The following is a 25,478-nucleotide window of genomic DNA, read 5'->3' on the forward strand; positions in this document are numbered from 1 at the left end:
CTACTTTTGAATAAACTTTTTATTGATAAAAGTAAAAACAAAACAATGGGTTTCATATTCATCCAGAAAGTTTTTTCTTACGCAGGTAATATGAGGCCAGTCTTCTCCTATAACCTTTTGAAAACCATATTTTTTCAAAAGCCAGTATGTTGAGTAATATTTTTCAACGTCATAATTTGCAAAATTATGAATTTCCCAAAGAAGTTGCCGTACGTTTTCTAAAATTCCGCTCTTCAATATATCAGGTATTACTTTATGCTCACTACCTTCAATGTCAATTTTCAAAATATCGATAATTCTGTTTTGATGACCTCTTTCACGGAGAAGGGTTGAGAGACGGGCCATTTTCCATCCTTCCTTGACTTTATCACCCTTCACATCACCGTCAAAATCGGAAAGGCCTGAACAAAGAGAATATATTTTAATATTTTATGAACATTGACAATTCTTCTGGAAGAAAAAAAATGGGTCATCATTCACATTATTCTAGTAATTTTGATCACGTTATTCTAATTTTGATCATGTTATTCTAGCAAAGTTGATCTAAGTGATGTCAAAATAAATGACAAAAGAACGTGTGCTTTGGTAGGGACAAGCCAACCTTCTCTTACATAGATACATCTTAACTGGTTACCCAGCACCACTTTGATCATTTCATGTAAAAAAAAAAAAAAAGAAGTTCGTATCTATTATAACATTTTTATACAGTGACAATAGTACAAAACTAAGATTTTTAAGGTTTTCATAGATTCAACTTCTTATTCAAGATTTAATACAAGACAAATCAGTTAAGATAGCATTGTTTAGTTGAATCACACAGTCTAGTTTGGGATATAATTAATAAATAATTAATAATATGTAATAAATGTTGAATATTTATAAGGAAATCCATAATGTGATTATAATAAATGTGATATATAATCAAATTTAGTAAATATTAAATACGACATAAAGTAAAAAAATAATATATTTAAAATAATTGGTAGTTTTGAGGTCGAGATTCTAAAACATATATCTCACTCCTGAATTAACTCCTGTTAACTCATCTTCTAATACGAAAAGCGGATTTGTTGTTATGCAGAAATTGTTTTCGCTGTCTAATGGATTTTCAAACAAATTCAAACTAGCTGGACAAGTGATTATTGAATATCAATAGAGGGCTCTTCTGAATGAAATATATAGCGATCGTTGAAAGTAATTGAAAAGAAACTGTATAGTAAGGAAAATTGTCTAGCATGATTCAGGAATAGTAACCCTTTTTTGGATTAAATTTTGTTGCGAAAACAAATTTATAGGAACAGAAACCTCCTCGGAAATAGCGTCAGATAAAAACCAAAAAGGCACTAGGCTATTGGAATCACCATTGCCAAAAACCCCATAGGGGTAACTGACAGCCCTCCGTCTCGAACAACAGGAAAAATCAACAAATATGTCAACATAAATTATTCCGAATACGAGAGGGTTTGCCCCCTCTTCAAAACCTTGCTCCTTACTCTAAAGTTTTCTAGTACATTAAAAGAGCGTTTTGTTCTAATTAATCGACCTTTATGTTTCAGGAGTCATTCTTAAAGAATTTTAAAAAAAGGCAAACTTTAGCGTAAAGAGTTTAGTATTGAAGAGAGGGCAACCCCTTTCATATGCGGAATAACTTCTATTCGTTTTAAGTTTTAATACTGCTCCTCACTTTCAGTTGAAAAAACTTGTTTTTTTATTTTAAGAGGAGGGGGCACACCACGGATTTCAACTGTAATTTGTTGTGAGATGAGCCCAACTGGATCAAAGGTCAGACCTTAAAGACCCATTGCTTCTGAACCTCGAACAGCTCCACTTTCAGACTCACGCTAGAGTTTCCACCTTCAAGCTAGGACTTGGGACAAGTCTAGTATGCCATCAACTATTCCATGACTTAGTTTGTATACCAAATAGTCTGAGAACCCTTGAAAATGGTGCTGGATCGAAATGAAAATTGTACCACTAGAATCCCCCTTGCCGAAAATCTTACACAGGAAAGTTACAGCCCCCCCCCCCCACCTACCGAAATACCCTTTTATCAGGAGTAGCCCTGACGAATATTTGTTTTTCATGGTTGTAGTGACAGCTGCAACCTAGTAATGAATATACCACTGCGCATACTTAACAGAAATTTAAAAACGCATTGAAAAAAAAACTATCTAGTGAGAAAAAAACAACAACAAGTTTTTCAACTGAAAGTAAAGAGCAACATTAAAACTTAAAACAAACAGAAATTATTACTTATATGAAGAGGGTTGCCCTCTCCTCAAAACCTCACACTTTATGCTAACATTTTCTTAGAAATTTTCAAAAGCCTCGCTAATATAATTAAAAGGGCCTTGTGTTTCAGGAGTCGTTCTTACAGGATTTGGGACAGAAAGTCAAATTTTTCTGTAAAGAGTAAGGTACTACGGAGACGGGGGGGGGTCACCCTCATATACGTAATAACTTCTATTTGTTTTAAGTTTTGATGTTCCTCATTACTTTCCGTTGAAAAAAACTTATTATTTATTCAATTCCTGATCAATTATAAATAACACCGGCAAATCCGGTCCTCCCCTCCATGGAAAATTCCTTCCATCCGGAAAAACCCTCCATGTACAGTTCTGTCTACGTAAAATACCCCCCTCCAGAAAAATCCCTCCCAAACAATTCCATTCTAGCTGGAAATTCCCCTAGGCAATTTTTTTACGGACGATTCTGGGTGAAAAAATTTTCTTAGCGCAGTTTCATTTGAAAAGACTTAATTTCTGTTTGCTTTGAAAATATGCCGGAAATTCCGTCCTCTGTGAAAAATGTTTCTCGCAAATACCGACCCTTTGCCGACAATTGAGTCGGCAAAGAGAACAAATAAACTGAATTTTGCATAGGAATTCTGGTAAATTCCCCCAGTGTAAAATTTCCCCTGGAAAGTTCACCCCCTGGAAACTTCCCTCCGCACGAAAAATCATCACTGTGGAAAATTTCTTCATCAGAAAATTCACCCCCCCCCCCCGAAAATGTCTGTGTAATTCCTCATTAAACATATTATACGAAACAGCGCAAACTTTTCAAGACTTACAGACCTTTCCCAAGGAACTGCGAAGGGTCATGTTATCCTCAAAGACATAGTTACTAGACCTTTTAACTATGCCGAAGAAAATGACTATCAAAACATTTTTATTAGGTGACTTTGAGGAAAAAGGGGGTTGGGAGGCGGACTAGTTGCCTTCCAGCCCTTAGTGTGACTGATAAAGGATACTAGAACTTTTAATTTCCATTCGAATGAGCCCTTTCCCGATATTCTAGGACTATTGGTTCGATGCAACGTCCCCTAGGAAAAACAAACAAACACGCATTCGTGATCTTTCTTCTGGCAAAAAATACACAATTCCCCATTTTTAAAGACAGAACCTTGAAACTTGTACAATTAGATTCTCAGATACGCTGAATATGACGGTGTGATTTTCATTAGGATTTCTTGACTTTTAATGGACGTTTCTTCCCTTTTTTTGAAAATTAAACAAATTTTATTAGGCTCACAGCTTTTAATGGGTGACATTAAACTTAATGAGTCTTATATATTTAGAATGCCAGAAGAAAGATCACGGATGCGTGTTTAATTGTCTGTTTTTTTTTGTTTTTTTTTTATTTTCCCAGGGGTGATCGTATCGATCCAGTAGTCCTAGGATATCGTGAGAGGGCTCATTCGAACGGAAGTTAAAAGTTCTAGTGCCCTTTTTAAGTGACCGAAAAAATTGGAGGGCAACTTAGCCCCCTCCCACGCTCATTTTTTTCCCGAAGTCACCCAATCAAAATTTTAAGATAGCCATTTTGTTCAGCATAGTCGAAAATCTGATTAATATGTCTTTTAGGTTGATTTAATCCCCCACAGTTATTGTGATTCGAACAAAATTCGAACTTTAGCGCAAAGAGCGAGGTATTGACTAGGGAGCGAACTCCCTAGTATACGTAATAAAAACATACGAATATAGAAATTAGTTAATTCGTAAGTTAGGCCAGAACAAAGTTTTGAGAAAGCCAATTAGCCAAAAAAAGGAAAATTAATATGCGAGTTTTGTTTTAATAATTCATGTACGGTGAGCCAAAATCAAAGCTGCATTAATTAAAAAACGTTCAGAAATTAACTAAAAAACAAGTTTTTTTAACTGAAAGTAAGGAGCGACATTAAAACTTAAAACGAACAGAAATTATTCCGTATATAATTTCTTAAATCACATTGACCTGACATCACATAAAGAAGGAAAAACGAGCAAAAATAGGGTTTTTATAGGCCAAATGAAAATACTGGAAAAACAAAGCGAATATTTCGAGAGGACAAACGCCTCTCTTCTTCAGCGCGAAACGAAACGATGTATCCAAGGAAAGTGCCGAAGAGAAAAAAACCACAACAAAAAACAAACGCGGAAAGTCAATGTGAAAAGAACCAAAAAAACCGAAGAAAAAACCAAAAACTTAAAAGGTGAATAAAATTCAATAAAAGCCAAAAATTAAAAGAATTAAAACCAAATACCTAAGAACCATAAAAGCGAGTTATCCGCCAATATCCGCGATTTGCAAAAAATCCAAAAAAATATGAACTGCCATCGACGGATACTAGCGAACAACTGACAAAGAAGAGGAACCAATTCATTCACGCAAAAAACAAAACGAACCAGCAATTAAATAAGTTGGCGAACTATGCCATTTGAGTTCGGATTTTAATTAATGTATTTCTTGCAGACACCCTTTGAGACCTAAGGGGTTGTTCACGTGCTTGATTAGATGACTGGGAAAGTGGTTCAAGGTTTATTTCAGGGATTACTAAAGTATCGGCTTCTCTTTCGAGAAAACCGAAATATGACTCGTTTATTCTTAAATCACCCGAATCTCTGTTTAAAGCTAGACCTAAATGTTGGTATTTATAAATTTCAACAGCTTCTCTGTAGGGCGGTACAATACCTTTGTCATCGAAATGAGACTAGCTCGATTAAACAAAATAGTATGGTCTGGTTTTTCAAAAATGTGCTCTGCAAGGGCAGAGTGAAAATTTTCTGGTTTTTTCCACTTTTTAAGTGTATTATTAATTGAACTAGAGTGCTGAGTTAATCTATCCGTTAGTCGCTGATCAGTTCTTCCGACACACCAAAGACCACACGAGCAAGGAATTCTGTAGACACCGGAGTTTTCACTTATTGGGATAGGGTCTTTACCTTGATAAATTTGGGACCTGATAGTTTTTCCGGGTCTATAATAAGTGTAAATGTTATTTTTCCTTAGATTTTTTGAAATGTGGTCTGAAATCCCTTTAACATATGGGAGACCAAGATAAACTGAATTTTCCCTTTGATTTGTGTTTACTGTGGAACTATCCGATAATCTTTTAATGCGTTTTGCAATCACAGAATTTATTAAACTAATTGGATAACCATTCCCAAATAAAATATCTCTAAGGTAGTTGAGCTCTAAATTTTGCTTAAAGTTTAAAGTTTGTTCAACACGTTTCTTGGATTTAGAGCTCAACTACCTTAGAGATATTTTATTTGGGAATGGTTATCCAATTAGTTCAAATTACATCCAAATCAACGGCAAATTGAAAACAAGCTATGGCAAACCTTGCCAGAACTTGAGCAAATGCACACTTTGTATAATATACACGTGATTTGTTTCATTTCTCCATATTCTCGAGGATTTTTTTTTTTAAGGTAAAAAGAGATCAATTTAACAGTTTATTTTCATTTTTATTGCGTAAAAATAAAGTGTCATTCAAAATTGCTTGAGAAAAAAGGCAATATTGCACCAGCGTTAACTCGATTTTTTTCTATTGCATAGTTGTTTATGCTGCAAAAGCAAAAAAAGTTTTAAGCCATTAATATCTAGAACGATAGAGGGGTGGTTTTCAATTTTTTTTATTTACGGTCTTTTAAAATTTGGAGGGTGGTTTTTTAATGAGATTACATAAAAACATAGTTTTCAAATTATACATGCAACACCCCTCCCCCCCCCTCCCTTTAAGTGCCATCTTGATAGCAAAATAAAGGCCTCCTGCCTTCAAAAAAAACCTTCCTATCAAAAGTTATGAAAACGTTAAGTTTTTAACAGCTTGGACGTTACAATTTTTTTTTGTCTGGTGGCAACCCTGGGAGTGAGATATCTGGGAAACCTAACAGATAATCTGTGCAACGAACGTACAACAGTAGGACAAAACGTTAAACTACAGGTACGGCAAATAAAAATGTAATAAGTTTACATTTTTCTTTTACTGAAAAACTGCAGTAACTTAAGTATTGTTCAAGATTTGGAGCGATCATTCTAATTTAGTATATTCTGTTTAATGTTATGATGGGGATTTAGCACCACAACCTTTCCAAGATATATAACTAGTTACATCAATATCTCAATCATGTTTATGGTAGTTACCTGAAGCCAGTATTTTAATAATTATGGAATAATTACACTATGCTTACCCTGGTTAGTGAAATGTATTTTCTTCGAATGGATATGGGGTTTCATGTTCATTGAAGGATCAAATGAAAAAACGTCGCATCCATGTTTTTCAGCCATTTCATCGAAAGTCCAGTCATAATTGATTCCAAAGGAATACACTAAACAATTATTTGTCGCCGGCGCAATCCCTGGAGCCATGCAAACTGTGTAGTTTGAGGCTCGGACCTCAATCGTCTCTATATGACCGTCTATAATAAACTCACTCTTCCAATAAATTCCTCCCCATTGTTCTTGTTCTTGACATGTTCCTTGCATGAAAAAGAAAATTCTTCAAACAATATAAGAAAACTTAATATATATGATACCAGAAAGTATATCTGGCAACCGTCCTAAGCAACCCATATAACTACAAACACAAAAAAGACTGTCTTCTACAGGGGGTAACCGTGGTCCGCCACTCCCATTTACGTAGCCCACAAGTATCGCTATTTAGGTCAATCACCTCAAATCTGAACCACGTGCCCCAAATTAAAGACCATCTGTCTAAAATTTGAACCAACAGTAGCGTGTATATCTATTTTTACTCGAGAAAGAATGGTTTCATTTAGTGTCAGTGACACTTTGACAAAATACCACTCTACTTTTTAATAGCTTTACGTCAGTGGAAAATACCTCTGATTATTTGGAACTGATTTCATTTGATTAATTTCGTCTGATCAAAGACCATTCCACACCACTATTGGTTTAAATTTTGAGACGGATGGTTCATTTTTTAATATTTACAATACATGTGCATGTTCTTCACAGTGTGCAAGACTTGCACACTTAGTGTCGTCAATTAACTGCAACGATAATACATAATTATTGTTTTGAACGGACTGTCTAAATCTAGGCATCAAAAGAAAAATAATTTGAAACAACTTCTGTGAAGAAGCATTAGCCTAACAACAACACTCACTGAAAGTAGTAATAAACTATTAATCGATGAATCCCTAAGTTATTTTAGAACCCTATTTAGACGGTATTTCATTTGAACCTGATAGTTTACATGGTTCTAATGCTAGGTTCAGATACGATGGTAAAACGGTCTCAGCCGTATAATTGGTTATGAAGAAATCATGAGTGTTCACACCATAACAATTGGACATTTAGAAATCGCACGGGTAGCTGTAAAATCGGTTATAGAAAATCAATGAGCGTTCACACCATAACAATCGGACATTTAGAAATCGGATTGGTAGGCGTAAGCGAGCAGTATTGCGAAATGAAATGCAGAGCAGGTGCAATTTACATTCTAATGCCCTTGGATTGTCGGAAGCAGCCCTATTATATCGTTTTATGTTTTTCAAACATAAAAATATATCGTTATAAAAACTATATAAAACTATATCGTTTATAGTTGGTATATCGTATAACCACTAAGGCCACTATATTGTTATTTGAAATGTTTTCTTTAGGACAAAAATGGTTTCCTGGATATGAAACAGGACGAAAAATAGCCAACTAAACTATTTTTTTCCACTTGGAACACAAGAAAATAAAGTCATCAGTTTTGTAGGCTAAGAAACCTTTTTCGATATAATGGGATATGCGTATGCCAATGTTAATGTACTAATTTACCAAAATACAACTAAACTAGAAAAATAATTAGCTTTCAGATTTTGTTCCCTAAGATACAAAATTATAGATATACGATGCTCTACACCTAGATATTTAAGCAGGCATGAGATACTTAGGCCGAAATTTTCAAGATGTCAAGTTTATGTGATTTTTCTAAGAATTTTACTTTGAAATACAGGAGACGCAGAGCACCCGTACCATCCCCAAAACAATTTCTTGTCTACGAGCCATACACATTTCATCGAATACAAAGAGCTCTTACGAAAACATGTCAGTTTTCATTCTTTGTACCAAGGCCTTATTTGGAGAGGGAGGGGCTGAGGGTTTGACCCCCCCCCCCCCCAAAAAAATAATAATAATAACCGTTCAACTCGTAAAAACATAACAAAATACATGTAAAACATTTTGACGTGTTTTAAATCTCAAACAAAATTTTTGGATACGCCCATGCTTGGACCAAGAATTTGGAGGTCTCAGTTTTTTTTGTTTTTTTTTAAAAATAGCAACCATTTTCTCTCACCAGGAAACAGAGCTCTCTTACAATCCCCTAAATATTCTTGTGAAAGTGTCAATTTTTATACATTTGGGCCAATCTTCTGAGATCTTATGTTTCTTATAACTTTTCAAATAATCCCATTTTTTCTCACCGGGAATATAGATTTCTCGTACAATCCTGCCGATTATACATGCAATTCATACCTTTGGGTTTGGATTTCCGAGATCTTAAGTTTCTTATGACTTTCCAAATAATTGCATGTTTCCTCATCAAAAAAAGAGAGCCTTTGTGTCATCCCCTCCCCCAATAAAACATATATCTTGTCCGTGCCATACACACTACACTGAGTAAAAAAAAAGTTCTTCAAAGTGTATGACAATCTTAATACCAGTTGGCCAAGACTGCCAAGATCTTAATTTTTTTTATATTTTCATATCAACTTGATTCGCCAAAGGCAACGCTGTAGCGCTGCCTACAGTAAAGGCTATATGGCTCCAATGTTTAATTATTATTAATTAAAAAGAAAAGTTACCGAAAAATAAGTTTTTCAAAGAAAAGTAAAGGCCATTTTAAACTTAAGCTCAGCAGATAAAAATACCTGTTAAAATTCAGACTCAAAACGACCAGAAATTACTATTAAAGAATAAATGAAACCCAAAACGAACAGAAATTAAATAAACAATCATAGCAAAAAACATAAAACAAGTAATAATATAAATGAATAAATAGATCTTAAAGTGAGTAATGCTTCGATTGAATATGAAAATCAAGCTTAAAACAAAAACTAATATTTTGTTACTGAAGCATAAATTAAACTTAAAACGAACAGAAATTAAACAAACAATCAATGCAAACAAACATACAATGGATATTAATGTAAGTGAATAAATAAATCTTAAAACGAGTGAAACTTAAATTGAATATCCAAATCAAGTTTGAAACGAACCAAAGCCATTACAAACAAGAGTTTGGGTATGACCTCCTTCTCTCACTGTAAAAGTCTAAAACTTACTGTGTCATTGGCGCTTTACTGAAAACCAATTTTATGACAAATATTTTCTTTTCTAATTAATATTGAAACTAATATTAAAATTATAGTAAAATTTTTAACTAATGAGCTTTCAGCAATTAATGTCATTACACATCAAATATTCAGTTTGATTTATTAGTTTCTTCTAAAGTTGTTCAAGACGAATATAGTTTCACTACAAACAAGAGTTTGGATACTGCGTAAATGAAAACAAGAGTAAATGAAAACCAAAAGCCTACTACGTCATTTGCGCTTAACTGAAAAGGAATTATATTACTAATAATTTCTTTTCCAGTTCTTACAGAATTGAAAACAACAATAAAATTAGAGTGAAATAAATTCTTGAACGGATGGATCTTTCAACAATTAATATCATTATACATCAAATATTCAATTTAATGTTGTTGATACTTTCCAAGACTATTCGAGACGCATATTATTTTCAGTAAAGCGCCATTGACACAGTAAGTTTTAAACTTTTACAATGAGAGAAGGAGGTTATACCCAAACTCTTGTTTGTAGTGATTTTTGTTCGTTTCAAGCTTGATTTGCATATTCAATTTAAGTTTCACTCGCTTTAAGATTTATTTATTCATTTACATTAATATCTATTGTATGTCTGTTTTCATTGTTTGATTATTTAAGTTCTGTTAGTTTTGAGTTTCATTTATACTTCAATAGCAAAATATTTTTTTTCGATTTTAGCTTGATATCCATATTCAATCTAAGCATTACTCGCTTTAAGATTTATTTATTCGTTTATATTATTACTTGTTGTATGTTTTTTTGCTATGATTGTTTATTTACTTTCTGTTCGTTTTGGGTTTAATTTATTCTTTAATAGTAATTACTGGTCGTTTTGAGTTTGAATTTTAACAAGTATATCTATCTACTGAGCTTAAGATTAAAAAGACCTTTACTTTTCTTTGAAAAACTTATTTTTCGGAAAGTTTTTTTTTTAATTAATTTTTGTTCGTTTTTGATTGCAAAAGTTTTTCAAGTTTTTAAAAATTCTTATTTCATAATCAAAATTTCAAAGAAAAATCAAATGTTCATCAAAGCATCAAAACTGGTATCAAAGTAACAATATCAAAGTGAAAAATGGGTTTGTGTCAACCTCGGAGTTTTTATTATCTGATGTATGAACTTTTTTTTAACAAAATGGCTATCTAAAAATTTTTATCGGATGTTTGTGGGGGAAAAGGCCGTTGGGGGGGGGGCTAATTTCCCATTGGTCTCATCTGACTCTTTAAAAGTGAACTAGAGCTTTCTATTTTCAATCAAATGAGCCCTCTCTGAAATTTATACGAGTATCCCCTCTATAAGAACCATATATCCCCAAAGCATAACTTACAACGCCTGTCCCTGGGCCCCGGGGGGTTGTGTCGACCCCGGAGTTTTAAAATCTGATGTTTGAACTATTTTTGACAACATGGTAACCCCAAATCTTTATCGGATGGGTTTATCCATCCGATAAACCCAAAGGTATGGAGGGCAGGAGGGGCTAGTTGCCCTCCGATCTTTTTTTACTCTGAGAAAATGAACTAGAACTTTTAGTTTCCATTCAAATGAGCCCTTTCTGAAGTTTATACGAGCACCCCCTTCATAAGATCCATATATGGCCCCAGGACACAGCTTACAGTGCCTGCCCCGAGGGCCCTGGGGGGTTGTGTCGACACCGGAGTTTTTGGTATCTGACCTTTGAACTATTTTTTTAAAAAATAAAAGGGCCCTCCAATCTCTTTGGACTCTAAAAAATTGAACTAGAACTTTCAATTTCCATTCAAGCAGCCCTATATGAAGTTTATACGATCATCCCTTCCGTAAGAACCATACATGCCCCCAGGGCGTAACTTGCAACACCTGCCCCTGGGCCCTGGGTGGCTGTGACGACACTGGAGCTTTTTTTATCTGACCTTTGAACTATTTTAAACATAATGGCTATCTAAAAATTTCTTATCGGATGCATTTGGGGGAAAAGGGGCGTGGGGGGAGATAGTTGTCCTCTGATCTCTTTTGACTCTTAAAAACTGAACTTGAATTTTCAATTTCCAATCAAATGAGCCCTCTTTGAAGTTTATACAATCATCCCTTTTATAAGAACCATATACGCCCCCAGGACAACTTACAACGTCTACCCCCCGGGCCCTGGGGGTTGTGTTGACACCGGAGTTTTTGTTATGTAATTTTTGAACAATTTTTAAAAAACTGGGTACCTCAAAACTTGAAGCGGATGGGTTGGGGGAAAAGGGCTTTTGGGGGGGGCACTATTTGCCCTTAAATCTCTTGACTCTTAAAAATTTAACTAGAACTTTCAATGAAGTTTATACGATCATCCCTTCCATAAGAACCATATATGCCCCCAGGGCATAACTTACAAGACCTGCCCCCGGGCCCTGGGGGGTTTTGTCGACACCTGAGTTTTTGTTATCTGAATTTGTAACAACTTTAAACTTAATGGCTATCTCAAAAATTTTTATCAGATGCATTCGGGAAAAAAGGAAAAAGCGTGGGAGGCTAGTTGCCCTCCAATCTCTTTTGACTCTCAAAAACAGGACTATAAGTTTCAATTTCGAATCAAATGATCCCTTTCTGAAGTTTTTACGAGCATCATTTCAATAAGAACTATATATTCCCCCAGTGCATAACTTGCAACGCCTTCCCTCAGGCCCCGGTGGGACTGTGTTGACCCCGGAGTTTTGGTTATATGGTCTTTGAACTATTTTAAAAAAATGGCTATTTCTTAGTTCTTATCAGATGGGTTTGAGAAAAACAAAGTGTGGAGGGGGGGTCTAGGTGCCCTCCAATCTATTTTGACTTTTAAAAGTGAAATAGAGCTTTCAACTTCCGATCAAAAGAGCCCTCTTTGAAGTTTATACGAGCATCCCTTCCATAAGAACCATATATATCCCCAGGGCATAACTTACCACTCCTGCCTCAGGGCCCTGGGGGGTTGTGTCGACACTGGAGTTTTTATTATATGATTTTTGAACTATTTCTAACAAAATAGCTATCTTAAAATTTTTATCGGTTGCATTTGAGAAAAAGTGCGTGGGGGTTGGTTACCCTCCGATATCTTTTGACGCTTAAAACGTGAATTAGAACTATCAATTTCCAATCAAATGAACCCTATCTGAAGTTCTATAAAAATCTGTGCCAAATTTTCTACTTTTTCGTCTATAGCCCTTCAGATGAATATATAAAGAAGATTCAACCTCTTCCCAATTCTAGCACCCCTTAATTTGGAGATATATTTTTTACTAATCGTGCAGTATAGATACTAAGGAGAGAATGTCTCCCCCATTATTACACAAATATGTTGAGTAATAAGTAAAATATTACATATACATCATACTTTCGGCAGCTTTGGATATTCCTCAGTGTTCGAATGCAGCAAGTTCAACTTCATAGAGTGGGGCATTGTAGGCTAACCTTTATATATATCTATATATAGCTATATAGAAATACATAGATAATTCTATAAGATAAGTTGTATATAGTTATATATATCTATATATAGCTGAGAAGGTATTCAATTATTGGTTATTTATGGTCATTTTGTTTGTTGTCATGGCCCGGCTGTTTTTTGTAAGAAATACAGGTCATGTCATACACTCATCTGCGTAAAGCAGAAGGAGGTAGGCACCTCTCGGGAGCAAATTTTTAACTAAAACCCTCCCCCTTTCAACGCCATTCCTGTGTAATACAGAATAAAAAAGACACCAAATATGAAAGTCACCGACTATTTCATCTCAGTAAAACACATGGAATGCCAACCACTTTTTGTAGAAAGTCCCGAAATTAAATTTAAATCACTAAATTAAAAAAGAAAATCGCATTTTAAGGAAAGTCCCCAACAGAGTGAACAATCACCAAATTTGGTGACAAATCACCAACGTTGGGTGGTGGCAACCCTCGAGTGTCCTTTTGACACAAGAGGTGTCCAGTTGGCATCCGTGGCAGGGTTGCTACTCCATAGAAATTAACGGTACTACTCAGGGTCTCTACTACCAAGTACTACCATGGCATGAAAAGTACTACCTCCCAAAAACATTTTGATGTATTGCGCTGTGCGTAACACGAGGAACGCATTTTAAGAGGCACATCTTATTTGAGCACCATAGTTTTTCTTTGGCTTATCATATAAGCCAGAGTTAATTTTTATTTCTCTGTATTTAGTTCTCCTCGATTGACTTCTGATATGAAAGAAAAGGACGACTTATATGGGATGCAACTACAAGCAAAAACATTTTATTTCTATTTGCTCACTTTCAACGGTCCATGATTGCCTAGTGTGGTAATACTGCGTTCAGACTATCCATTTTCTAGTTAAATGGGACGGAACTGGAAATAGTAAAACAATAGAAATGTTCAGTTTTTTTCGTAATGCATATGTACAAGTTTCTCGGTTAACCTTATCAGTGCTAAGCTATTTTTTCTGACATTTTTCTAGAAAAATGGGACGGAACTGGAAACAGTAAAACAGTCGAAATGTTCAATTTTTTTTGGTAATGCATATGTACAAGTTTCTCGGTTAACCTTATCAGTGCTAAGCTATTTTTTCTGACATTTTTCTAGAAAAATGGGACGGAACTGGAAATAGTAAAACAGTCGAAATGTTCAATTTTTTTTGGTAATGCATATGTACAAGTTTCTCGGTTAACCTTATCAGTGCTAAGCTATTTTTTCTGACATTTTTCTAGAAAAATGGGACGGAACTGGAAATAGTAAAACAGTCGAAATGTTCAATTTTTTTTGGTAATGCATATGTACAAGTTTCTCGGTTAACCTTATCAAAGCTAAGCTATTTTTTCTGACATTTTTCTAGAAAAATGGGACGGAACTGGAAATAGTAAAACAGTCGAAATGTTCAATTTTTTTTGGTAATGCATATGTACAAGTTTCTCGGTTAACCTTATCATAGCTAAGCTATTTTTTCTGACATTTTTCTAGAAAAATGGGACGGAACTGGAAATAGTAAAACAGTCGAAATGTTCAATTTTTTTTGGTAATGCATATGTACAAGTTTCTCGGTTAACCTTATCAGTGCTAAGCTATTTTTTCTGACATTTTTCTAGAAAAATGGGACGGAACTGGAAACAGTAAAACAGTCGAAATGTTCAATTTTTTTTGGTAATGCATATGTACAAGTTTCTCGGTTAACCTTATCAGTGCTAAGCTATTTTTTCTGACATTTTTCTAGAAAAATGGGACGGAACTGGAAATAGTAAAACAGTCGAAATGTTCAATTTTTTTTGGTAATGCATATGTACAAGTTTCTCGGTTAACCTTATCAGTGCTAAGCTATTTTTTCTGACATTTTTCTAGAAAAATGGGACGGAACTGGAAATAGTAAAACAGTCGAAATGTTCAATTTTTTTTGGTAATGCATATGTACAAGTTTCTCGGTTAACCTTATCAAAGCTAAGCTATTTTTTCTGACATTTTTCTAGAAAAATGGGACGGAACTGGAAATAGTAAAACAGTCGAAATGTTCAATTTTTTTTGGTAATGCATATGTACAAGTTTCTCGGTTAACATTATCAAAGCTAAGCTATTTTTTCTGACATTTTTCTAGAAAAATGGGACGGAACTGGAAATAGTAAAACAGTCGAAATGTTCAATTTTTTTTGGTAATGCATATGTACAAGTTTCTCGGTTAACCTTATCAAAGCTAAGCTATTTTTTCTGACTAAAACTTGCAAAAAAAAAATTTTCAGCATGAGTCATTTAGACAATTTGCCTTTTTTCTATTGAAACCACACTAAAATACTATATTTTTTTTTATTCATTAAAAACCTATTTTACAAATTGTTATTTACTGATTTTCAAAGTTACTTCCGGTTTAATTACCTCCCCCCCCCCCCATCAAATAATTGCTGAAGGTGGAATTTAACCACAAAAATATAAAGGAGGAAATGTACATTTCAAGTTCTTAGGGGAGGGGGAATTTGTCGTTTTAATTTGTCACTGTAAATACTAAAAGGATATTTCGATGAAAGTATTCCTCAAAAAGGTTTTTCTCAAAATCTAAAGGGACAAATAATCAAGGGACGATAGCTCTTTCTCCAATTTATGTTATTGATACCTTGACGTAGCCTTTTCTATAAACGAAACTTAACACACTTTGACAATCTTCACCATTTTTGTAGAAATCATATTTCTTACTAACAGCTGTTCATAATGTGAAAATAAAAAACAGCGAACTTCTGCTTGTGACCTTTGATTATATCCAAGTATTAAGTTAGGGGGGGGGGGGTAAACGGCTAAACTGGACCGGATTAAAAATCTGATAAAAAGCAAATGTTTTGTATATTTCTACAATTATATTTCTTTCTTTGTAGCTGTCTAGTGTATGACTGAACAAAAATCCAAATTACGTCTGTAACCTTTAATGTAACGGCTATTGCTTTCTTAGCATCACAAGAGAAGAATCGATGAATGAAAGCGGTGGTTTGTTGTGTGTTACATCCTGTTGCGCAAATTTTTTTTAACACAACCGGGAAAAGTTCTTTTCCTACGGGGAAACAGATTACTAATGAGCCAGTAGATTTCTTGAACGTTGAATTTTAAGAAGGCACTAGTTTTAACAAAAAGTATTAAAAACATACTACTTTAATCAAAAAGTACTAAAATGGTACTTTGGTGCTATCAGTGGCAACGCTGGTCCCTGGTTTGAAATTTACCGAAACGAGTAGGGGAAGCAGGGTTGACACTTACACGAAATTAATGGCACTATTAAGGATCTCTAAAAAGCACTCTCACGTCATAAAAAGTGCTACCACTAAAATAATTTGCCGCGTGTTGCGCTCCGGGCATCACGCAGAACTTATCTTAAGGAGTACATCTGATTTAAACATTTTAGTTTAAGTTTTGCAGCCCAAAAGAGCAACTTATATGGGCTGCAACTATGTGTAAAAACGTCTTATCTCCGAATGTTCACTTTCATCTGCCCATGATGGCCTAGTGTGTTAATATCACTTTCAGAGTATCCATTTTCCAGAAAATGGGAGGGAAAACTGGAAGTAGTAAAGCAATACATTTTACTGACCCCTCTAATATGCAAATAAATAGCCCAAATTATACATTTCCCATGGGTTTTTTTTCTATTATTGATTTCGTCAGTGTTGATCCAATTTAGGGCTAACCAGGTTGAAACAAGAGTGACGTAAGGGAAGAAGCATGGAAAACATATAATTTTTGCTATATTTTTGCAAATTTTCTTCATATTATGAAGCAAGAATTGTTTTTATAACGTACGTCCTTCTTAAGATTCCCAATTCTATCCTTTTACCCAAAAAACTGTTATCAATTGGTTTCTAAAGTCACCTCCGGTTTAATTAACCCCCAGACCCCCCTCCCAGTACTGCCTGGAAGTGGTGATAAATGCCAAAATTATAGAGGGTGGTGGGGGGGACACAAAATGGAGCTTTCATGTTCCAGGGGTGGAGGGAATTTGCCGATTTAATATTTTCACTGAATATACACAAATAAAGTTTTCAATAAGATTTTATTTCAAATCTAAGGGGACAAAGAATCAAAGGAGGGGCAAGCCCGTTCTCCAATTTAATAAGTTAATTTTCTATAATTGAAAATTAATTTATTTTGACGCCCTCTACTATTTTTGTAAACAGAATATTTCAAGCTAGCAGCTGTTATAATGCCATTGAAAAACAACACACTTTTGCTTGTGACCTTAGATTATATTCCAGCATTAAGTTAGGGATGGGGGGGGGGTGGTAAACACTTAAACTTGAAGTACTAAAAAAATCTAATAAAAGGCAAATGTTGATTAAAACATTTCCTGAATATAGAGCAATAACTGTTTTATCAGACGTATCTGGTTAAATAATATTCAAAATATTTTGTAAGAAATTCATCAATAAAACAAAGAGTGGTAACCTATATAACTACTGGTTTAAATATATTTGATTTTAAGAGTGTCTTTTTTTCGTCTAGGATTACAGGAAGAGGCACTACTTTTAACAAAGAGTACTGAAAAAACACTTCTTTTTCAGAAAGTACTTAAAAAGTTCTCCTTTGATTAAAGGTATTAAAATATTACTTTGGTACTCCCCAAGGCACCTCTAAGGGGTAGAGAAAATTATTACATCAAACGAATTAAACACTATTTGTGTGTCTCGAGAGAAAAATAAGTAAATCTTCGATTTAACCTAAAGTTAGTTCAAATCTTCATAATTTGTTAGAAACCAGGAGAGCCAAGAACGAGATCAAATTCTTGAGACTTAAAGAATTAAGTGGACATATTTATTGGATTTTGAGAAAAATAAATAGTCAAAACAAAATTAACTTTTAGTTCATTAAATACGATAGAAAATTTCAGTTGATGGCTTATTGTTTGTTATTCTACATTGCAAAATATTTTTCAATAAAATATATCTTGAAAATTTTACACGATTATTCAAACTGGGCTTCAAAACTAAACAACATCTCCGATCTTGCTCTTAACGGTCTTTCTGTTGTTAAGCCATTCACATGATGATGTCAAAGACATGACTACTTCTTTGCATTTTAAACTTTAATGTGGAGTTTCGCTTTCATTTGAAAAAAGGGTTTCGATTTAATATAAAGAGACGGTTCTATACTTCCTAAAACTTTGTCAAATAACTATGACGGTAAAACAGAATAACCATCTTTAACCGAACAGACTGATATACAAAACTAGGCATTAAAAGAAGAATAAAACTTGAAACAACATCCGCAAAGAAGCATTAGCCAAAAAAAACATTGAAACGAGTGATAGATTATGAATCGGTAAATCACTAAAGCTATTTTGAAACTCTGTTCACATGTTTTTTACTCTGTATCCTATATACCTTTACGGAGTCTTTCCGATGAATTAATTTAAAAAAAAACTTTCCGAATAAGAAATGTTTCAAAGAAAAGTAAAGGCTGTTTGAAAATTAAAATTATCAGATACGAATACTTGTTAAAATTCAAATCAAAACGACCAGAAATCATAGGCAGCGCAATAGCGCTACCAAGTGAAGAGCGGTGTTTGCACAATCCATTATTTTTTTTTTTTCGGTTTAGAACAGGGCACTTTGTATTGAAAGAATTGTCCTAGAAACTTCGAAAAGGCCTCATTGGATTTAAAATCGGAAGGGCTAGTGCCCTTTTAAACAGTCGAAAGTGATTGGAGGGCAACTAACCCACCTTTCACATCCACCATTTCCCCAAACACATCCAATTAATATTTTTGAGACAGCCAATCTATTCAACGTAGTTGACAGTTCTGGGAATTAGGTCTTTGAGGATGACAACGCCCCACCCCAGCCTTCAGGGCAAGGGGTGTAAGTTATGCCCTGGGGTCATATAAGGTTTTCATAGAAAGGGTTGTCGGGGAATCTTCAGAAAGGGCTCTTCAATTGGAAATTATATAATGGCTAGTGTCCTTTTTAATAGTTGAAAGTGATTGGAGGGCAATTAACCCCCTTCTCATGCCCACCATTTCCCCAAACACATCCAATCAAAATTTTTAGATAGCCATTTTTTTCAACATAGTTGTAAGTTCTGGAGATTATGTTTTTGAGTATGACAAATCCCCCACATCCCTCACGGCAAGAGTTGTAAGTTATGCCCTGGGGGCATATAAGGTTTTTATAGAAAACGTTGTCGTAGAAACTTCAAAAAGGGCTAATTTGATTTGAAATTAAAAGGGCTAGTGCCCTTTTTAATAGTAGAAAGTGATTGCAGGGCAACTAGCCCCCCTCCTCTCACGCCCACCATTTTCCCACACAAATCCAATCAATACTTTGAGACACCCATTTTTTTCAACGTAGTTTAAAGTTCTGGAAATTAGGTCTTTGAGGATGACAACCCAACCCCCACAGCCCTCTTGACAAGGGTTGTAAATTATGCCCTGGGGGCATATAATGTTTTTTGTAGAAAGTATTGTTGTAAAAACTTCGAAAAGGGCTCGTTCGATTGGAAATTGAAAGGGCTAGTGCCTTTTTTAATATTCGAAAGTCATTGGAGGGCAACTAACCCCCTTCTCACACCCACCATATCCCCAAACACATCCAATCAAAATTTTGAGATAGCCATTTTGTTGAACGTAGTTGAAAGTTCTGGAAATTATGTCTAAGAGGATAACAAACCCCCCACACCCCTAAGGGCAAGGGTTGTAAGTTATGTCCTGGGGGCATATAAGATTTTTATAGAAAGATTCGTCGTAAAAACTTCAAATAGGGCTAATTCGATTAGAAATTGAAAGGGCGAGTGCCCTTTTTAATAGTCGAGAGTGATTGAAGGGCAGCTAACCTTCCTCTCACGCCCACCATTTCCCGAACACATCCAATAAAAATTTTGAGATAGCCTTTTAATTCAACGTAATTGAAAGTTCTGGAATTTAGGTGTTTGAGGATGATTAGCCCCTCAGAGCCCTCAGGGCAAGGGTCGTAAGTTACACCCTAAAGCATATAAGGTTTTTATAGAAAGTGTTGTCGTATAAACTTCAAAAAGGAATCATTTGATTGGAAATCGAAAGGGCTAGTGCCCATTTTAATAATCAAAAGTGAATGGGGAGAAGCTAACGACCTTTCACGCCCATCATTTCCCCGAACACATTCAATCAAAATTTTGAGGTAGCCATTTTCCTCAACGTAGTTGAAAGTTTTGGAAATTATGTTTTTGAGGATGACCCCCCCCCCCCCTGCCCCAGAGACCACATGACAAAGGTTGTAATTTATGACCTTCGGGCAAATAAGGTTTTATAGATGGCGTTGTCGTAGAAACTTAAAAAGGGCCCATTTAATTGAAAATTGAGAGGGCTAGTGCTCTTTTTAGTAGTTGAAAGTAATTAGACGGCAACTAACCCCCCTATTGCGACCAACATTTCCCCAATCTATGAATAAATATATCAATGTTCAGTTGAAGATGGTTATTTATTTTACCGTCATAGTTATTTGACAAAGTTAAGAGCAAAAATGGAAATGATTTTTGGTTTTGAAACCTAATTTGACTAATCGTGTACTTTTTTCAAGATATATCTAAGTGAAAAATATTTTGCAATATATAATAACAAACAATAAGCTGTAAACTGAAATTTTCTACTGCATTTTTTTACCACGTAATTCCTTAAGTCTGAAGAATTTGATCTCGTACTCCTGGTTTTCAACAAATTTTTGAAGGGTTTAACTAACTTTAGGTTAATTCCCTCCTCCCCTGGGACATGGAAGATGCATTTTGTGCCCCCCCCCCCACCGCCCCTTTCTAATTTTGGCATTTATTACAACCTCCAGGCACTATTGGGAAGGGGGTCTGGTGGTTAATTAAACCGGAAGGGACTTTGAAAACCAATTGATGACACTTTTTTGGGTAAAGTGTCACTTTTTTGGTTGACACATTTTTTTTATGGGGCTTTCCCCTCCTCAACGCCTCGCTCTTTACGCTAAAGTTTGACTCTTTCTCACAACTCAATTTTTTAAAACAGTAAAAAACTTTGCGTAAAGAGCGAGGCGTTGAGGAGGGGACAGCCCTTTTCGTATACGTAATAATTTCTGTTCGTTTTGAGTTTTAATGTCGCTCCTGACTTTCAGTTAAAAAAAAACTAGTTTTTTTTATTTAATTCTTGAATGTTTTTAATGCAGGTTTTGATTTTGGCTCACTGTATATGAATAATTAAATCGAAATTTGCATATTAATTTTACTTTGATAATTTCTTAAACCACATTGGCCTGACATAGCTAAAGAAAGAAAAACGAGCAAAAATGGGGTTTTTATAGGCCAAATGTAAATACTGAAAAAACAAAGCGAATATTTCGAGAGGACAAACGCCTCTCTTTTTCAGTGCAAAACGAAATAATGTATCCAAGGAAAGTGCCGAGGAAAAAAAACAAGAAAAAACAAACGCGGAAAGTCAATGTTAAAACAACCAAAAAACCAAAAACTTAAAAGATGAATAAAATTCAATAAATGCCAAAAATTAAAAGAATTAAAACCAAATACCTAACAGCGATAAAAGCGAATTATTCGCCAATATCCGCGATTTGCAAAAAATCCAAAAAAAATATGAACTGCCATTGACGGATACTAGCGAACAACTGACAAAGAAAAGGAAACAATTCGTTCGCTCAAAAACAAAACGATCCAGCAATTAAATAAGTTGGAGAACTATGTCATCTGATTTCGGATTTTAATTAATGCATTTCTTGCAGACACTCTGTGAGACCTAAGGGGTTGTTCACGTGTTTGATTAGATGACTGGGAAAGTGGTTCAAGGTTTATTTCAGGGATTACTAAAGTATCGGCTTCTCTTTTGAGAATATCGAAATATGACTCGTTTATTCTTAAATCACCGGAATCCCTGTTTAAAGCTAGACCTAAATGTTGGTATTTATAAATTTCAACAGCTTCTCTGTAGTGCTGGACAATACCTTTGTCATGCGAAATAACGCTAGCTTGATTAAACAAAATAGTATGGTCTGGTTTTTCAAAACTGTGCTCTGCAAGGGCAGATTCAAAATTTTCTGTTTTTCCCGCTTTTTAAGTGTATTATTAATTGAACTAGAGTGCTGAGTTAATCTATCCGTTAGTCGCTGATCAGTTCTTCCGATATACCAAAGACCAAACGAACAAGGAATTCTGTAGACACCGGAGTTTTCACCTATCAGGATAGGGCCTTGATAAATTTGGGACTTGAGAGTTTTCCTGAGTATATAATAATCTTAAATGTTATTTCTTTTTATATTTTTTGAAATGTGGTCTGAAACCCCATTAACGTATGGGACCCCAAGATAAACTAAATTTTCACTTTGATTTTTGTTCAATGTGTGACTATCTGATAATATTTTAATGCTGTTTGCAATTATAGAATTTATTAAACTAATTGGACAACCATTCCCAAATAAAATATCTCTAAGGTGGTTGAGCTCTAAATCCAAGAAGCGTGTTGAACAAACTTTCAATGCTCTATTAACTAGAGAAGTGACAACTCCTCTTTTCACAGAAGGATAACGATTAGAGGAATAGTTTAAGTAACAGTCATAATGTGCGGGTTTTCTATAGACACCAAACTCGAAAGATGAATCATTTCAGTGCACCAGAACATTTAAGAAAGGAAGACGCCTCTTTATCTCTGATTCCTGAGTAAATTTGATTTTGGATCCAAGGAGTTGAGCAAGTGAAGAAAAGAACCAAGAGAATCGTCACCATGTTCCCACAAATAAAATCTTTAAAACGAGCACAAAATTCAGGTTTACAAAAACTTGGCAAAATAGCCCTTTCTTCAAGGTGTTCCATGAAGATATCAGCCTGTATTGGAGAAAGGGGCGCACCCATGTGTTTTGTCACTTCTCTAGTTGATAGAGCTTTGAAAGTTTGTTCAATACGCTTCTTGGATTTAGAGCTCAACCACCTTAGAGATATTTTATTATTATAATATAATAATATATTATAACATCACACTGCGGCATGTACTAATAAATCACCTAACAAAGATAAACACAGTACCAAGCACAAGTGACAAAGCATAAGTGATTTTTTTTTTTTTTAGTAATGAATTGCCCCAATAAGTTTTTTGGTAGCCTCGTTTTGATCTGTAGTTTGCATAAGAAAAATTATCTTTTACCTCGTCTCCTTATCATACTTGTATCAAAATTTCGTTTTTTCGAGTTTTTGGTACTATTCGGGCTTTACTATTGGGGCCTTTGTTACTGTTTCTATTCGAGGTTACTATTCGCCTTTTACTGATAGTTTGCTACCATAACCTGTTTGACAATTCTTGCAGAAAATAAGCTTACCATCTCCAGGGCTTAGAAAAATGTTTCTCACTTGCTTCATTGACTTTGCACGAATAGGCTCTACCAGACTGATCTTTTCATGCAGGAATATTTCTTTTTCTTTTTTCCTCAATTCGGTACCATTTTTTGTATAAAACAAACACATAAATATTATCATAAACAGGGAGACTACCCCAATTCTGCGAACAGCTGTTGAGTCATAATGCTAAAATTAACAACAAAAGATTAGAATCTAGTTTTAAGTACACCGATATAACTTTGCATATGAATAATTATTCAAAGTTAGACACTTCGGGTATAAGAAACGAAAGATTGTTACAGACGAATCTGCTACAAGAGGGAACGAAAACCATGTTTTCGGGGGGCTTATTTTACCTTTCTAAGAGAGCCGCGCGTTACCTCTGAGTTATTTGATCTTAAAATATCCCATTTGAGCAGCAGACTCACTACCACTCCACTGCAGTGAGTAAAAGCCATGTCGCAATTATTTTATTTGGCTCCAGATACTTAGGCTCAAACACAAACACTTTGCATAAAATAAAAGACTCAGCAGAGTACTTGGGCTGTAGAGGTTGAAAAAGATATGTTACTTATATGGTTACTTGGATTTAAAAAAAGAAAGAAAAAAAAGCTCTTTAATCGCGTACCATAAAATGATCTAACTTCAATGTCAAATGTATAATTTCATAGACTAATTATCCTTTGATTGAACAGTGTTTTATTTTAAGTTTGTTCAAAGTTTTCATCGCAATAAGATGAGATATGGCGTGGTGTCGTTGGTGGCTTCTTCAAAAGGCTGTATCACCTTCGTTGTCTTAAGATGCGTCTATTATGCCTTAAATGGTGGACCGTACATAATCCACTTAAAGTTATTATGAAATTAATATATTAAAGAGTGCTTGGAAAAATAACTAAAATTTGTCTACCTCATCTTTATGAGGCTAAAGGGCGAAACAAAGAAGAAAAAAACTTGAATCGCCACAACCAGTAAAGGAAAAAAGTACTATGTAAATATTTTGATTGAGGCCTCCGCTCACCCGTCCTAGGTGCAGAATTGGGAATAAAAATTTAGATAAGAATCTGCAAGACAGAATAAAAAGAAGAGCCTTGAAACAAATACTAAGATAAAAGAGGCCTTTTCTAAGCAACTGTGAAAGGCAACTGAATAAAAGAAATATGTTAACTATGGCAATTCAGAATTTTAAGAGGGGATCTATTTTATGAAAGGTTTATTTTTAATCCTAATCGCTTACCAGACATGATATTATCAGATATCCTATCAGGGTGCGAGAGGTAATTTATCGCTATAGTAAAAAGGAAACGCTGTTCAATTTTGAACTTTTAAAAAGACAAGTTGATAAAAGCATTGAAGTACTTGATAAACTCATAGATTTTTATTTTTTCAAAATTAAACAAAATTTTGTCAAAATCACGCAAATAAGGTCCGAAGAATTCAATTAGACCAGCATCTACATTTTATGGTAAGACTGTCAAATCATTTGCAAATAGTTTGGACACAAACTAAATAAATTTATAATGGACTAGATACCTTGATTCTTCAAGGATCATTAAGAATGCCTAGAATGATTTTTACTTAGCTAGGATCTGTTCTAGAGAAATGCAAATCCTTTAAGGAGATCAGTATCTTTAAATGGGCGCCAGTTAGGTGTAGGGATGCATTCTCAATACTCAAAGACACAAGTGAACACACACAGATTTCGAAAATTTCGTCTCTCACTTGAATAGTATGTCAACATTTCCCCTTGTCTCAGCTATTTGTTTCGTGTGGTGAAACAGTTTGACCTTGAAACGGTTTGTTTATTTCCTTCACCCACACTTTTGTCATCTGCTAGGATTTAAAAAAAAAACTTGTATTATAGGAGAAAAGTTGTGAATAATTTCATATTGGAAAGCTCGAATTGATTTCCTTGAATAGTTATTTCCATCAAGAGATTATTGTAATTTTACACATACTTCGCAAATCCAATATTTGCTTAGTCTAATACTGGGTTAATAACTTTATAACTTCCCTTACCATCCTTATTGAGTGTAAAAAATACAGTTTAACCATCCTTTTGAAACTGAATATTCTTCCACCTTTAGCGGGTATGTTACTCTTACAGTTAGCACT

At 34.6% G+C, this 25,478-nt stretch overlaps 1 protein-coding gene across 1 annotated transcript; it reads right to left on the reverse strand.

The window, feature by feature from the left end:
• Positions 1 to 25,478, reverse strand: LOC148949613 (putative methyltransferase-like protein 24). The gene is made up of 4 exons (XM_089093045.1): positions 25,383 to 25,478; positions 23,348 to 23,552; positions 6,459 to 6,746; positions 1 to 401 (listed from the first exon to the last, which is right to left on the reverse strand). Exons 1-4 carry the CDS (start codon positions 25,416 to 25,418, stop codon positions 1 to 3), a joined length of 930 nt encoding a protein of 309 aa, XP_088949171.1. The 5' UTR covers positions 25,419 to 25,478.

This window comes from Artemia sp. Qi Xiang Cuo, chromosome 8 (assembly GCF_049724085.1).
Source record: "Artemia sp. Qi Xiang Cuo chromosome 8, ASM4972408v1, whole genome shotgun sequence".
In the NCBI taxonomy this organism is placed as follows: domain Eukaryota; kingdom Metazoa; phylum Arthropoda; class Branchiopoda; order Anostraca; family Artemiidae; genus Artemia; species Artemia sp. Qi Xiang Cuo.